The following is a 15,836-nucleotide window of genomic DNA, read 5'->3' on the forward strand; positions in this document are numbered from 1 at the left end:
CGAGGGACACGGTCGAATGCCTTCTCCAAGTCCACAAAACAGATGTAGACTGGTTGGGCAAACTCCCATGCACCCTCAAGGACCCTGCCGAGAGTATAGAGCTGGTCCACAGTTCCACGACCAGGACGAAAACCACACTGTTCCTCCTGAATCCGAGGTTCGACTATCCGGCGTAGCCTCCTCTCCAGCACACCTGAATAGACCTTACCGGGAAGGCTGAGGAGTGTGATCCCACGATAGTTAGAACACACCCTCCGGTTCCCCTTCTTAAAGAGAGGAACCACCACCCCGGTCTGCCAATCCAGAGGTACCGCCCCCGATGTCCACGCGATGCTGCAGAGTCTTGTCAACCAAGACAGCCCCACAGCATCCAGAGCCTTAAGGAACTCCGGGCGGATCTCATCCACCCCCGGGGCCTTGCCACCGAGGAGCTTTTTAACTAGCTCAGCAACAACCCAGGAATAGGAGAGCCCACCACAGATTCCCCAGGCACTGCTTCCTCATAGGAAGACGTGTTGGTGGGATTGAGGAGGTCTTCGAAGTATTCCCTCCACCGATCCACAACATCCGCAGTCGAGGTCAGCAGAACACCATCCTCACCATACACGGTGTTGATAGTGCACTGCTTCCCCTTCCTGAGGCGGCGGATGGTGGTCCAGAATCGCTTCGAAGCGGTCCGGAAGTCATTTTCCATGGCTTCCCTGAACTCCTCCCATGTCCGAGTTTTTGCCTCCGCGACCGCTGAAGCCGCACACCGCTTGGCCTGTCGGTACCTGTCCGCTGCCTCAGGAGTCCTATGAGCCAAAAGAACCCGGTAGGACTCCTTCTTCAGCTTGACGGCATCCCTCACCGCCGGTGTCCACCAACGGGTTCTAGGATTGCCGCCACGACAGGCACCAACTACCTTGCGGCCACAGCTCCAATCAGCCGCCTCGACAATAGAGGTGCGGAACATGGTTCACTCGGACTCAATGTCCAGCACCTCCCTCGTGACATGTTCAAAGTTCTTCCGGAGGTGGGAATTTATATATATATATATATATATATATATATATATATATATATATATATATATATATATATATATATATATATATATATATATATATATATATATATATATATATATATATATATATATATATATATATATGTATGAAATACTTGAGTTGGTGAATTCTAGCTGTAAATACACTGCCCTATTAACCACGCCCTTAACCACGCCCCCCACCCCACGCCCCCACCTCCCGGCATCGGAAGTCTCAAGGTTGGCAAATATGGTCCAATCGGAACTCTAATAACTAAAGTTCCTTAGGTGAATAATATAAACTCACCACACCTGTATGTTTTAGTACTTTCATGGCGAGTTTACTGACAGATATAAGTAAGAACTTTACACTACTTTATTTTAGAAATGGCAACAGTGGAGGATGAATGTCCCATAACAAGTAGAGAAAAGGAAGAAGCTTATCGACTGCGGGGTCGACACGGACTACAAAGGCGGACAGGCGCAATTTTTCAGGATTTATGCAGATCCCAAATACAGATCAGCAGGTACCAGAAGATAAGAAAAGTTGCTTTTGCATAATATTGCGAAACAACACGCCAGATAATATGTCTTACCTTATACACACACCATAAAAATACTCGTATGTTCAATGCACCGGCAATCCATCAAGCGGTGTGACTTCATAGCTTACCAAAGTCGTACTAAAACATTTTGATAGATTTTTGAGCGTGTGTGTAATGTTCTATATTTTCAATAGAACATTTAAAATGTTGGTGTTGTTTACTTGAGACATATTGCAATCACAGTGCAGCCTACACTTATCTCTTATGTTTGACTGACATCTACTGGTCACACTTATCATTACACCATGTACCAAATAAAATAGCTTCGAGGTGGGTGAGCTCAACCAAACATATTCCTTACATTAGGCGCACCGGGTTATAAGGCCAAAGTCGAGTTTTGAGGGGAAAAAAGGATTTTAAGTGCGCCTTATAGTCCGGAAAATACGTAAAAAATGTATTATACAATAATTATGTTTAACATTGTTTATACGGTAGCTGTCTGAATTTTTGTCACATCACTTTTGTCATTCAATCATGTGAGCAACTTTTGACTGGAACTGTTTACATGATGTAAAAATAAGAATGATGTTTGTTGTTGTTTTTTCAAATACCCCAAATATTTCCATGTGAAAGTTACTTTGTTAGCTGTTTGAAGCACGCAGAAAGGTTATTACGTGAGCAAAGCAGTAGTAAACAGTAAATATGAACTCAAAATTCAACCATAAGAACATCCGCTTGACAAAAAAACAAAAGAAAAACGTGTCAATTCTCTGCCAGGTGAACGCTGAAGCCGCCACAGCATCGTCCTGCGCTGGTCAGCAGGGGGCGCACCAGGACGTCCAGCGTCGCCTTCCACAGGCTCTGCAGCCAGCGAGTTCCGATAAGAATGGCCTGCATGCACGGGCGTATCATCCTGCACACGACACAATCATTCATCTTCAAATAACCACTTCATTTGTTCTCCGTATCCTGCTTGCTTCTCTAGGGGTCAAAGATCACACTGACGACACTTTGCTGTTTTCCAAGGTCTAATTTCACCCCACTTGATGTGGGGTGAAAAAATATATTATTTTGAAAAAAAATGAATTAATGTGAATACAAATAATAAAATAATAACAGACCAATGTTTGATTAGTTCAACATAAATCTCATATGAGTATGATACAACTTTTCCACTTCCAATAGATATTCAATTGGCTATTGGCTGATACAGATATCAATCCAATGTGATATCAGCAGGAGTCATAAAAACGTATGACTTGTTTCGTAGTTTGGGATGTTAGAACATGTTTGATCAAGTGATATTTAGTTGTCATATGTTGTTGTCTTACACTTCTGAAAATCATTTGATGCATTCAGGATAGTCTTTGCCATCAAGTTGAATGTGCCACTCTTGTATTTTGTTGGGTCCTACAAAGTGTTTCAACTGTAAGTATTGTACTATACACCAGCTGTTTGACTGTTACGTGCATCTTAGTTGTAGTTTTCATTAAAACATTTGGAAGTGTCGAAATCGCCATACAAAATCCCTAATGCTAATCAATAGCATGTATATGGCATGTACAATGTAAATTAGCATCGAGCTAGCGCATTTGTCTGAATGCACTTATTTCACGTTGGAATGTCACAAAAGTTATTATACATAACAAACTTTATTTCTGCATCTTTACTTTTACGGTGTTTTGAAGTAAAAACTCCTAAAAGGCTGTCAAATGGATACAAGCTGTTATCTGTCCGCTAAGCTCGCAGTAAGAGACGTTAGCGGCAGCAGAATGACTTCTTGTATCGCAATTATTATATGACCGATATTTTCCGATACGTTTTTTTTGCTGATATCAGAGCAATACCCAATATCAATATCAAAGCAGGACACTGCTTGCATCAAAATAATGTTTGGTAGAGAACTGAAAAAAAAGGCTTACAATTAAGCATTTAAGTTAAAATATTGAACACAATGATTTTTTCTTTCTTAAGTATTCATCCAATAAAGCAAGCGTCTCAAACTCATGGAGAAAAACCTACTCCCAAGAGTAGGCCGGACTGCTAAAATCACAGCACGATAACCTAAAAATAAAGACAACTTCAGATAGTTTTCTTTGTTTAAAAATAGAACAAGCACATTCTGAAAGAGTACAAATCATAATGTAGTTCATTTGTCGTCATTCATATTTTCTGAATAAATGATGTGATAATGTTCACCAGTCAACTCATTGGTGTTCATTTTCAATCAACATTAAAAAAATGATATCAAAATCAAATTACAGTATGTTATTTATGTAGTTTGATCGTTTTCCTCAACTGATGTACTAACATCATGTGGTTTATTTTGTAAATATGTAGCATCATCTACAAAGATACAAATAATTGCTATTGCGACATCTAGTGGACACATTTAGAACAGCTGTTTCTTTCATTAAAAAATTTCAGGTTAATTTTTATTCTTGGCACGCTCATCCCGCGGGCCGGATAAAACCTGTTGGCGGGCCTGATCCGGCCCTCGGGCCGTACGTTTGACACCCCTGCAATAAAGTCTTACAATTCAACAACTGTAATACCAACGGTTAACTGAGTCAGTGTTAAATGTTGACTCTACAATGTTTATGTTACACACAAATCAATCCATTCATTTTAAATCAACATATCATTTTGTGTGAAAGAAATGATTATAAGACAAAAAGTTTAGTATGGTCGACTACTGTTTTTTGTTTGTTTTTTATATTAGTACATATTCCAACACAATTTGATAATTGGTCCACTAAAAAGTTTTGTTTTTTTCTTCATGTCTTTATTTTGCAGCCCTTTGAGACATTTGTGATTAAGGGCTATATAAATAAACTTGGATTGATTAATTGATATTTTGAGTGTGGCATTGTCAAAGTGGGCGGGGCTTGCATCCCACAGGAAGTTGTGGAAGCGGAACCAGGAGTGAAAATGCAAACCGTGTTTGTTGTTTTTTTGGGCTGCTGTCAAACGTACCAGATGTGGAGGCAGCTGAGGACGGCGAAGAGGAGCCCAGAGAGGAGAGACATGGGAAGGGCCAGAAGCACCGTGAACACCCGGTACATCCACACCCTGCTCACCTCGAACAGGGCGTGGCTCCAGATCCACACTCGGTCGCCGCTGCGCACTGACAACGGCTCTGCGATAACGTCCTCAAACGTCACCTGCACACACACACACCAGAAAATAAAAATTATATATATATATACAATTAATAAATTCATTTGAAGGAATAAATAACATATACAGTGGATCTGCTTCACTTTTTCCACATTTTGTTGTCACAGCCTTATTCCAAAATGGAATAAATTCATTATTGTCCTCAAAATTCTACAGACAATACCCTATAACAGCTCTGGGCAAATTAAGGCTTTTCAATCCGGCCCACCGGACATTCCCAAATAATTTTTTAGATCTTTAAGATGGAAACTGTAGCTGCCATTATGATGTGCAGTGATGTTTTGAAATTACAGTAAGTCTTGAACTATACAAAATGTGGGTGTCGGGGACAGACGCGGAAGGAGATTTTTACAACAAAGTTCTAAAGCTTAGTGATATATCAGATGTATCAGATTGTAGGTGGGTTTTTCTTTTACCCATCACGTTCATATTTCGCTGTGTTTGTTGCATTTTTGTTGCGTTTCGCTTGATTGTAAAACATGTCGATGGAGAGGGGGTGTGACGTTCATATATTGTCAATATTCAGTGTTTTATCGCTCATAGTTCATATTGTAAATCCCACATTCTTTATTTTCATGTACATTCTGGGTGTCTCATTCAGGTAAAAAACTTAAAATTCCTGTCATAATGTTTTTAGCATTCCAGACATTATTGTGAGGTTTTGTATTAGTGTTCCTAAAAATTTGATTTTTTTTTTCTTCTAAATTTGGCCCCCCGAGTCAAAATAATTGCCCAGGCCTGCCCTTAATTGACAATATGAAAAGTTGTTGTTGTTTTTTTTTTATTTCAAAATTTGCTAAAAAATAAAAAAATCACATGTACATAAGTATTCACAGCCTTGGAGAAATAGTTTGTTGATGCAACTTTGACAGCAATGGCAAGCAAATTATTTTCACCCAATGTAGCCCCCGAGTCAAAAAGTTTGGGGACCCCTGGTACATACAGTAGTTGTATTTTCTATCTCAGTACATGACTGAAGATGGTTGGCGGACATTAGGATCCGCAGGTGTCACACCCAGTGGACCACAGGTGAGGGTGTGGCTATTACACGATCCTGGCGTTTCCTGTTGGCAGCGTCATGTTGGGAAGTCAAAAATAATGACGTGTTTTAGGAGCAAGCGTGCATTTGTTTGTTTTCCTCAAAAGTTTCAAACAGATAAGTGGGCGCAGCCAGCAATTTTCTTTTTTGGCCTACAGCGAGTGTCCAAACTTTTTCCGCTAAGGGCCGCACACTGAAAAATAAAACCATGCGGGGGCCATTTTGATAGTTTTCATTTTCAAACCCAATACAATATAAATAGATGGGTTTTTTAACCTTCAGGGCTCCCCTCAAGTTTGGTCCCAGGGACTCGCAAGGGTCTCAGTCATATATATATATATATATATATATATATATATATATATATATATATATATATATATATATATATATATATATATATATATATATATATATATATATATATATATATATATATATATATATATATATATATATTTTTTTTTTATTTATTTATTTATTTATTTTTTCAGTCAAAATTATATTTTTTGTCCAACACTTAAATCTTCAAAAAAACTTCAGGTCTATCTGTCAATATACAGTCATTTTTAATGCCCTTTTTGTCAAAACCCTGTTTTTATGGCAAAATCATATGCAATAGTTTCCCTAAAACATTTTAAAAGTGGAATATTTGATTGTATGTGATTGTAGCGTTAAATAGGTCAATAATTCATAACAACGTTAATTTTGATTTTTTTTTTTTTTTTTTTTTTTAGCAATGACAGTCTTAAAGAAAAAAAACAGCCTGTGTGGCAGCTTTGTGTTATTTGAGTCAGCATTACAACTTTTTCTTGTTACATTTCACCTGTTTTCTCTTTTATTCCACTTTATAGTTATTATTTTTGTACTAGTAATACGGAAAGTTGCAAAATAAGTCAAAAGACGGCCAAAGAGATTCTTAATTTAAGTTCAAAGTTAAAGTTAAAGTACCAATGATTGTCACACACACACTAGGTGTGGTGAAATTTGTCCTCTGCATTTGACCCATCCCCTTGATCACCCCCTGGGAGGTGAGGGGAGCAGTGGGCAGCAGCGTAGCCGTGCCCGGGAATCATTTTTGGTGATTTAACCCCCAATTCCAACCCTTGATGCTGAGTGCCAAGCAGGGAGGTAATGGGTCCCATTTATATATATATATATATATCAAAATGTGGCTTTTAAGAATAAATTGTCACGAGCAAATCAATAAAAAATATTTTCAGTCTTTGCATTGGTGCACTGTCTCACCTGACGAGGCTGTTTTTGTTTCAATCATACTAGTTTGTAGTTAATGCTGAGTTGTGACCAGAGGCTAATTGTTTTACGCCAGGGGTGTCAAACGTACGGCCCGCGAGCCGGATCAGGCCCGCGAACAGGTTTTATCCGGCCCCGCAGGATGAGTTTGTTAAGTATAAAAATGAGCCGAAATTTTTGAATGAAAGAAACTGCTGTCCTAAATGTGTCCACTAGATGTCGCAATAGAAATTATTTGTATCTTTGTAGATTATACTACATATGTAAAAAAATAAAAAAATAAACCACATGTTAGTGCACCAGTTGAGGAAAGTGATCAAACTACATAAATAACATCCTGTTATTTGATTTTGATATTATTTTTGTATCTTAATAGATTGAAAATTAACACCAATGAGTTGACTGATGAACATTATCACATAATTTATTCAAAAAGTATAAATAACGAAAAATAAAGATAGAATACTATTAACCGCAACATATAAGTGTAAAAAAACAACAACATTATGATTTGTACATTTTCAGAATGTGCTTGCTCTATTTTTAAACAAAGAAAACAATCTGAAGTTGTCTTTATTTTGAAGTTATCGTGCCATGATTTTACCTACTTGGGAGTTAATTTTTCTCCATGTGGCCCCCGATCTAAAATGAGTTTGACACCCCTGTTTTACGCCCTTCATGATCCCTCCCTTGGCACCCTGCTCAGTCATTCATCCATCCATTTTCTTCATTGTGCCACTCGGGCGGAAGGCGGGGTACACCCTGGACAAGTCGCCACCTCATCACAGGGCCAACACAGATAGACAGACAACATTCACACTCACATTCACTAAGGCCAATTTAGTGTTGCCAATCAACCTATCCCCAATCCCCCCCCCACCCCCCACACCCCTGATTGTAAATAATGTAAATAATTAAATGTGATTATCTTGTGTGATGACTGTATTATGATGATAGTATATATGATAGTATATATCTGTATCATGAATCAATTTAAGTGGACCCCGACTTAAACAAGTTGAAAAACGTATTCGGGTGTTACCATTTGGTGGTCAATTGTACGGAATATGTACTTCACTGTGCAACCTACTAATAAAAGTCTCAATCAATCAATCAATGCATGTCTTTGGAGGTGGGAGGAACCCACGCAGTCACGGGGAGAACATGCAAACTCCACACAGAAAGACCCCGAGTCCGGGGATCGAACCCAGGACCTTCTCGCTGTGAGGCACAAGGGCTAACCACGTGCTGCCCCCTGAACACAGAATTTTATTTACACATTAAACACGACAAAGCAATGAGAAATACAATATCTAAACATAAAACCCATTACATTTATTCATGACACAAATAAAAGGAATACAATAAATAAAAAAGACTTTTAGTCCACTTGCATGGACAGATGTGGATTTTTATGTGTTTTGTTTTTTTTAATAACCTTTTCATATAACCCAATAAATGACATGCAGCTATGTGGGTCTATACTCATTTTATGGATAATATACAATTTATTTGGAAGCAGTTTGATCATCCATCATCCAGGGTCAGTCTATCTCTCGTGTACTTTGTTTCATTTTCACTCTCACACGACCTCTGCAGTCTCTAATTGGCGTGGTGGAAGTAATCGTGATAGTCAGAAAGTAACTCCACTAACTTGACGTTAGCTTCATGAACGCTGGTCTACAAGAGAAGAGACAAGTTTTTATTTTTATTTTTGAAAGGCCGTTCATACGCTCCCTGCCCCGCGCCCCTCCCCCCCAGCTCTGTTAGTGACAGACAGCTGGTGGGCGTGGCTGGCCTAACCTCATATTCTGCCTAGCAACAAGTCAAACAGTAAATTGTCGCGCACAAATGAACAAAACCCCTCCGAATACGCAGCTCAGGCGATTTGCGGGAAGAAGCACAAACCTGCTCGAACCTGCTCAGTGGCCTTGTGGTTAGAGTGTCCGCCCTGAGATCAGCAAGCCGTGAGTTCAAACCCCGGCCGAGTCATACCAAAGACTAAAAATGGGACCCATTACCTCCCTGCTTGGCACTCAGCATCAAGGGTTGGAATTGGGGGTTACATCACCAAAATGATTCCAGAGCGCAGCCACCGCTGCTGCTCACTACTCCCCTCACCTCCCAGGGGTTGGAACAAGTGAATGGGTCAAACGCAGAGAGTAATTTCACCACACCTAGTGTGTGTGTGTGACTATCAGTGGTACTTTAACTTTAACTTTAAAATGTCCATTAATGAATGACAGGGCGCTTATCGTGAAATTTTACTCCAAACGTATTCCTAGCCCCTTCCTGCTCTGTCAGTGACAACAATATAATGGCAAATGTTCCAAGACATTCTCACTGTCCCCCGTGGTGCGTGGTCTTAGAACCAAAGTGTGGAGGGAAGTGTGGAGGGAAGTGCGTCAGCGCGCCTGCAGGAGCAAAGGTCACCGCCTCTGGCAATGTCGTCTAGGACGAAGCAACATCAGCTAGGGGCGGGACGGCGAGACACAGCTGGCAGGTGATAAGATTTCACAGGTGGTACGTGTTAATCTAATCATCTGTTGTCTTTAACAGTGAGCGGTCAGCGGAGGAAGGGAAGACTGGAGGAAAGCTACATGAAAAATTGTGCTTGATATATGCATGGAAAAAATAAAACTCTGTTAAACGGCACGCCGGGCTCCTGTGACGTGATATCCGTGGAACGGGTAGGGATCGACTTCCACACAAAGGTACTGGGTTTGAATCCGGTGGTGGATAGGATGATTTATAAAGTTATGTTTTGGTCACTAAGTTATTTTGTATTCAAAAATCTTTCCCATTGTTTTGTGTACAAAAGATGCATCCAATTAAATTTGCCTTTTAAAAAAATGTGTGGAAAAAAAAATGTAATGGAAGAGTTAAAAATTAAAATTCTGCTTAGAGGCCCTGGAACAAAAACTACTTTAAATCTCGCATGACACTGCTTTTATTTTATACTATTTTGTAGTTCATGCAGAGTAGCGACAGACAGAGTGGTGGGCGTGCCCTCATATTCTGGCTAGCAACAATTGACAGCACAAATGGGTGAGCAGGAAAAAGAATGCAAACAATTTTGATCATCTGTGCTATTTTTGTCAAGTAAACTAAAAAGACCTTTTAGTGGTGTTAGCACGTTAGCATGTTAGCATGTGCTACCTTGAGGCAGTCGTTGATCCCTCGAGGGTCTCTGATATTGAGCAGAGGTTTGGTATCGCTGATATCCACCAAAGAAGACGTATCAATGGTTTCCTCTTCGTCCCGCAGGTCAGGGCGGGTCCTCCATGGCGCCTCCGCTCGCTCCCCGTCATCCAGATCCTCCGCGTCACTGGAATCCTCCAGGTCAATCTCCACTTCCTCCAGATCGCCCCTCTCCTTCGGGATGTCCATTTAAACAAGTGAGACAAACACAGTCCAGACTGCAGAGTCTCCGAGTGGGGCCCCTTCAGCCGCCTGCAGAAAAGTTAGTTTAGTTATATTTGGAAGGCTGCGCTGGCCTGGATGGTATTTACAGATCACTTTGCTGTGCTGAGAGGGTTATAAATACTGCACACACACACACACACACACACACACACACACACACACACACACATATACACACACTATACCCACTTGATAATATTAAGTGACTAAAGTGGGAGTGCCACACAGATGGTGCATATTTACAAATAGAAAGCGGAGCTAAAGTATAATTATATGTTATTCTATATTATAAAGTTGAATTGACATTAATGGTTTTAAGAAATATCGAATTATCTTTACATATGTATGTATGTATAAAAATAACATATATATATATATATATAGCTAGATTGTTCTCTAGCTATATGTACCGTAATTTCCGGACTATAAGCCGCACCTGACTATAAGCCGCACCAGCTAAATTTAGGGGAAAATACAGATTGCTCCATATATAAGCCGCACCCGACTATAAGCCGCAGGGTTTTGATGTGTAATTACCGTAGTATATAGGGGTTCCTGCTACCACGGAGGGGATTGTCGGGACAGAGATGACTATTTGGGAACGCAAGGCGTCCCATTTATTAACTATAAATCTTTCAATCATTCAATCAAACTTTCACATCTTTGACATGGCGAACAGCATTCGTGCAGAGTACAAATAATACAACGGTGCAAAGTAATACAAAGTGCTCGCCTGTACGTTATCAAAATAACCAGCCTACCGGTATATGAAAAGTCAGTCTTTAATCATTGTGTCATCGTCTTCCTCCTGCGTACTAAAACCACCAAAATCCTCTTCGTCGGTGTCGGAGAAGAACAGGCCGTAAATAAGCCGCACCCTTGTATAAGCCGCAGGGACCAGAACGAGGGGAAAAAGTAGCGGCTTATAGTCCGGAAATTACGGTATGTGTATATGTACTGCATGTACGATATGGAACTGACTATGACATACTCAATAAATACTCATCACCATCAATATTTATCATCATCACGCAACGAACCAGCGCTGGGCCTAAGAAAGCTCCTGATTGTTCATCAGGGACAGGTGAGGGAACCAGCGCTAAGAGCAGAGGTCAAGTAACAGTAGGACGAGCCAAAACAGGAAGTGGAGGGTTTCACGTTGTTCCCAGTGGGTTGAGCTTCTTCCTGCCCTGATGTGGGATCTGAGCCAAGAATGTCATTGTGGCTCGTGCAGCCCTTTGAGACATTTGTGAATAAGGACTATATAGGTCAACTTTGATTGATTGATTAGTTGTCACGGAAGTAAACAAGGTAGGAGTTTAACTTTCACATACTCTTAAAAACCAAACATAAAAATTATTAAAATCTATATCCATTATCCATCCATCTATATATATATATATATATATATATATATATATATATATATATATATATATATATATATATATATATATATATATATATATATATGTATGTGTGTGTATATATATATATATATATATATATATATATATATATATATATATATATATATATATATGTGTGTGTGTGTATATATATATATATATATATATATATATATATATATATATATATATATATATATATATATATATATATATACACACACATACATACAGATATATATATATGACACCTCTGTTGTAAAGTATTAAGAATTAAAATTACATTGAAATCCAAATGACTAACATTTTCCTCAATTCTTAATTTAACCGTAATAAAACCTAACTTAATCCTAATAAAATCTAACATAACCCTAATAAAATCTAACCTAACCCTAATAAAATCTAACCTAACCCTAATAAAACCTAACTAACACTAATAAAACCTAACTTAACCCTAAAAAAAATCTGACTTGAACCTAAAAAAAACTTACCCAACCCTAATAAAATCCAACCCAACCCTAATAAAATCTACCCTAACCCTGATAAAACCTAACTTAACCCTAATAAAATCTAACTTAACCCTAATAAAATCTAACTTAACCCTAATAAAACCTAAACTAACCCTAATAAAATCTAACCTAACCCTAATAAAACCTAACCTAACACTAAAAAAATCTGACTTGAACCTAAAAAAAACTTACCCAACCCTAATAAAATCTAAACCAACCCTAATAAAATCTAACCTAACCCTGATAAAATCTAACTTAACCCTAATAAAATCTAACTTAACCCTAATAAAACCTAACCTAACCTTAATGAAACCTAACCGAACCTGAAATAAACCTAAACTAACCCTAATAAAATCTAACCTAACCCTGATAAAATCTAACTTAACCCTAATGAGACCTAACCTAACCCTAATACAATCTAACATAACCCTAATAAAATATAACTTAACCCTAATAAAACCTAACCCAACCCTAATGAAACCTAACCGAACCCGAATAAAACCTCACAACTTACTGACTTTATTAAGATCTCACAACAAACTTTATGACTTCATGAAGAGCTCACAACTTCAGGAAGATCTCACAACAAACTTTATGAAAATCTCACATCAAACAGTATGCCTTTTTGAAGAGCTCACCACAAACTTTATGAAAATCTCACATCAAACTGTATGACTTTTTGAAAAACTCACCACAAACTTTATGAAAATCTCACATCAAACTGTATGACTTTTTGAAGAGCTCACCACAAACTTTATGAAAATCTCACATCAAACTGTATGACTTTTTGAAGAGCTCACAACAAACTTCGTGAAGATCTCACAGCTTTATAAATTTAAATCTCACAACTGTATGATGATATCGCAACAAACTTCATGACTTTACAAATATCTCACAACAAGCTTATAACTTGAAGATTTCACAAGAACTTTATGAAGATCTCGCAACTGTATGAAGAGTTCACATCAAACTTTGACTTCATGAAGATCTCACAACAAACGTCATGACTTTATAAATATCTCACAACAACTCTATGACTTTATGAAGATCTCACAACAACTCTATTTCTGTTGAAGATCTCACAAAAAACTTTGTATTTTTGAAGATCTCGTGCAACTTTATGAAGATCTCACAAGAACATAACATAACAATGACTTGTTCAAGATGTCACTACAAACTAGGGTTGTACGGTATACCGGTACAAGTATAGTATTGCGGTACTTATCAGAATAATTGTATCTAAGTTATCACAAAACTTTGGGTTACATTGAGTTCAGCTCGCCCTGCGAGAGGACAAAAGCTGTCTTTGATCCTACAAAGCAGAAGGCTTGTAAAACTCCACTGTGTAGGATGGGAAGCGACATGAAGGCGTCGGATTCTTTGATGTATTGTAATGCACAGGAAGATTTTGTCTTGACCCGAGAACTACAAAGCGAGAGGACTGACTCCCCTCCTGGCACCTTTTCTTTGAACTGTTTTGTAATCAAAGGCGATGGCTGTTTACGACCCCCCTCCCTTAGAAACAGCTGTTGCCATGTAATCAGGGAAAGTCCAAATAAAAGAGGAGGCGTACAATCTTTCGTCAGAGCGTGGTGAAGACTATACAAGAGTACAGCCCAGACGTTTCTCCTCAATTGAGCCAAATTTGATTCTGTCTCTGTTTAATTCCTTGCTTCTTGTCTTGTTTAATAGATGTCATCAGTGTTTGGACCTGACAGTACTAATGAATCAAAAACGGTACTATACTCTGTTTGAAAAGTACCGGTTCCCGGACATGACGGCACGTCGTCACGTCATGACATTGCTGGTTTTGCGAGCAGAGGAGCATGTTTGGCAGCGCACAATCATGGAGTACTTACAAGCAGACACAGTGTGTAGACAAAAAAGGGAGAACAGATGCATTTTGACCTAAAAACTAAAGATAAAGGTGAAGTTATAACACTGAAACGCCATTTTGATTGATTGATTGATTGAGACTTTTATTAGTAGGTTGCACAGTGAAGTACATATTCCGTAGAATTGACCACTAAATGGTAACACCCGAATAAGTTTTTCAACTTGTTTAAGTCGGGGCCATCAGGAAGAGGTGCTTTAAGACATAGCTAGCTAGCTAGCGGCGAACGTCCATCCGCAGTCTGCAGTGTTTTAGCTACTTCTAAATCACTAATCCTCGCCTCCATGGCGACAAATAAAGTAAGTTTCTTACAAGTATCATCCCTGCAGGACGAGGAATAGCTAAACATGCTTCACTACACACCGTAGGTGGATACAATAGCTAACTGCTAACAGCAAGCTATATTCATTCAGGTGTAAACAAACGCTATGGGTAGATACACCTGACATCCACTGTAATGATACCAAGTACAATAGCGTATCTAGTCGATACTACTATGATTACATCGATATTTTTTATCGTCACAAAATCTTTTTTCCTTTTTTTAAAATGTATATTATGTTTATAAACTCAGGAAATATGTCCCTGGACACATGAGGACTTTGAATATGACCAATGTATGATCCTGTAACTACTTGGTATCGGATCGATGCCCAAATTTGTGGTATCATCCAAAACTAATGTAAAGTATCCAAACAACAGAATAAGTGATTATTACATTTTAACAGAAGTGTTAATAGAACATGTTGGAATGAAAAATAACCAGATATTAACAGTAAATGAACAAATGAATTACTAATCAATATTTACAGCTTGTCCCTCATAATTTTGACAAATTTGAATGAGAAATGACACAATGTTACTGCATATGTCAGCAGACTAAATTAGAAGCCTTTGTTTGTTTACTTTCTAATAAAAGACAAGTTGTCTATATAGTATGTTCACTATTTTATTTAAGGACAAACACGCAATAAGAAACATATTTTTAATGTACTATAAGATTTTTTGGTTAAAATAAAGCCAATAATGCCATTTTTTGTAGTCCCCCTTATTTAGAAAAGCACCAAAAAGTATCGAAATACATTTTGGTACCGGTACAAAAATATTGGTATCGGGACAACCCTATTACAAATATGACTTTTTCAAGATCTCACAACTTTATGAAAATATCACAATGGACTTTCTAAGATCTCACAACAACTTTAAGATCCCACAATACATTTTCAATCAATCAATCAATCAATGTTTATTTATATAGCCCTAAATCACAAGTGTCTCAAAGGGCTGTATAAGCCACAACGACATCCTCGGTACAGAGCCCACATACGGGCAAGGAAAACATTTTCTGAAGATCTGACTACTGCAACCCTGAGAGGAGCAGCCATCAAGAGTTTGATAGTACAAATAGGATAGTATACACAAATATACTTGGCTTGTGCAGCCCTTTGAGACACTCATGATTTAGGGCTATATAAGTAAACATTGATTGATACAGAAATAATTTAACAGTTTAACACTGACATCTGCTGGCCATAAGGAGAACAGTCCACAAG

General features: G+C 38.4%; 1 protein-coding gene across 1 annotated transcript; it reads right to left on the minus strand.

Moving 5' to 3' along the window:
• Positions 1–1,851: 1,851 nt before the first annotated feature.
• cav4a (caveolin 4a) lies at positions 1,852–10,435 on the minus strand. Its single transcript, XM_062066509.1, has 3 exons — positions 10,205–10,435; positions 4,549–4,736; positions 1,852–2,485 (listed from the first exon to the last, which is right to left on the minus strand). The coding sequence occupies exons 1-3, from the start codon at positions 10,433–10,435 to the stop codon at positions 2,335–2,337; spliced, it is 570 nt and encodes a 189-aa protein (XP_061922493.1). The 3' UTR covers positions 1,852–2,334.
• Positions 10,436–15,836: the final 5,401 nt, after the last annotated feature.

The sequence above is a fragment of the Entelurus aequoreus genome, linkage group LG01, assembly GCF_033978785.1.
Source record: "Entelurus aequoreus isolate RoL-2023_Sb linkage group LG01, RoL_Eaeq_v1.1, whole genome shotgun sequence".
In the NCBI taxonomy this organism is placed as follows: Eukaryota; Metazoa; Chordata; class Actinopteri; order Syngnathiformes; family Syngnathidae; genus Entelurus; species Entelurus aequoreus.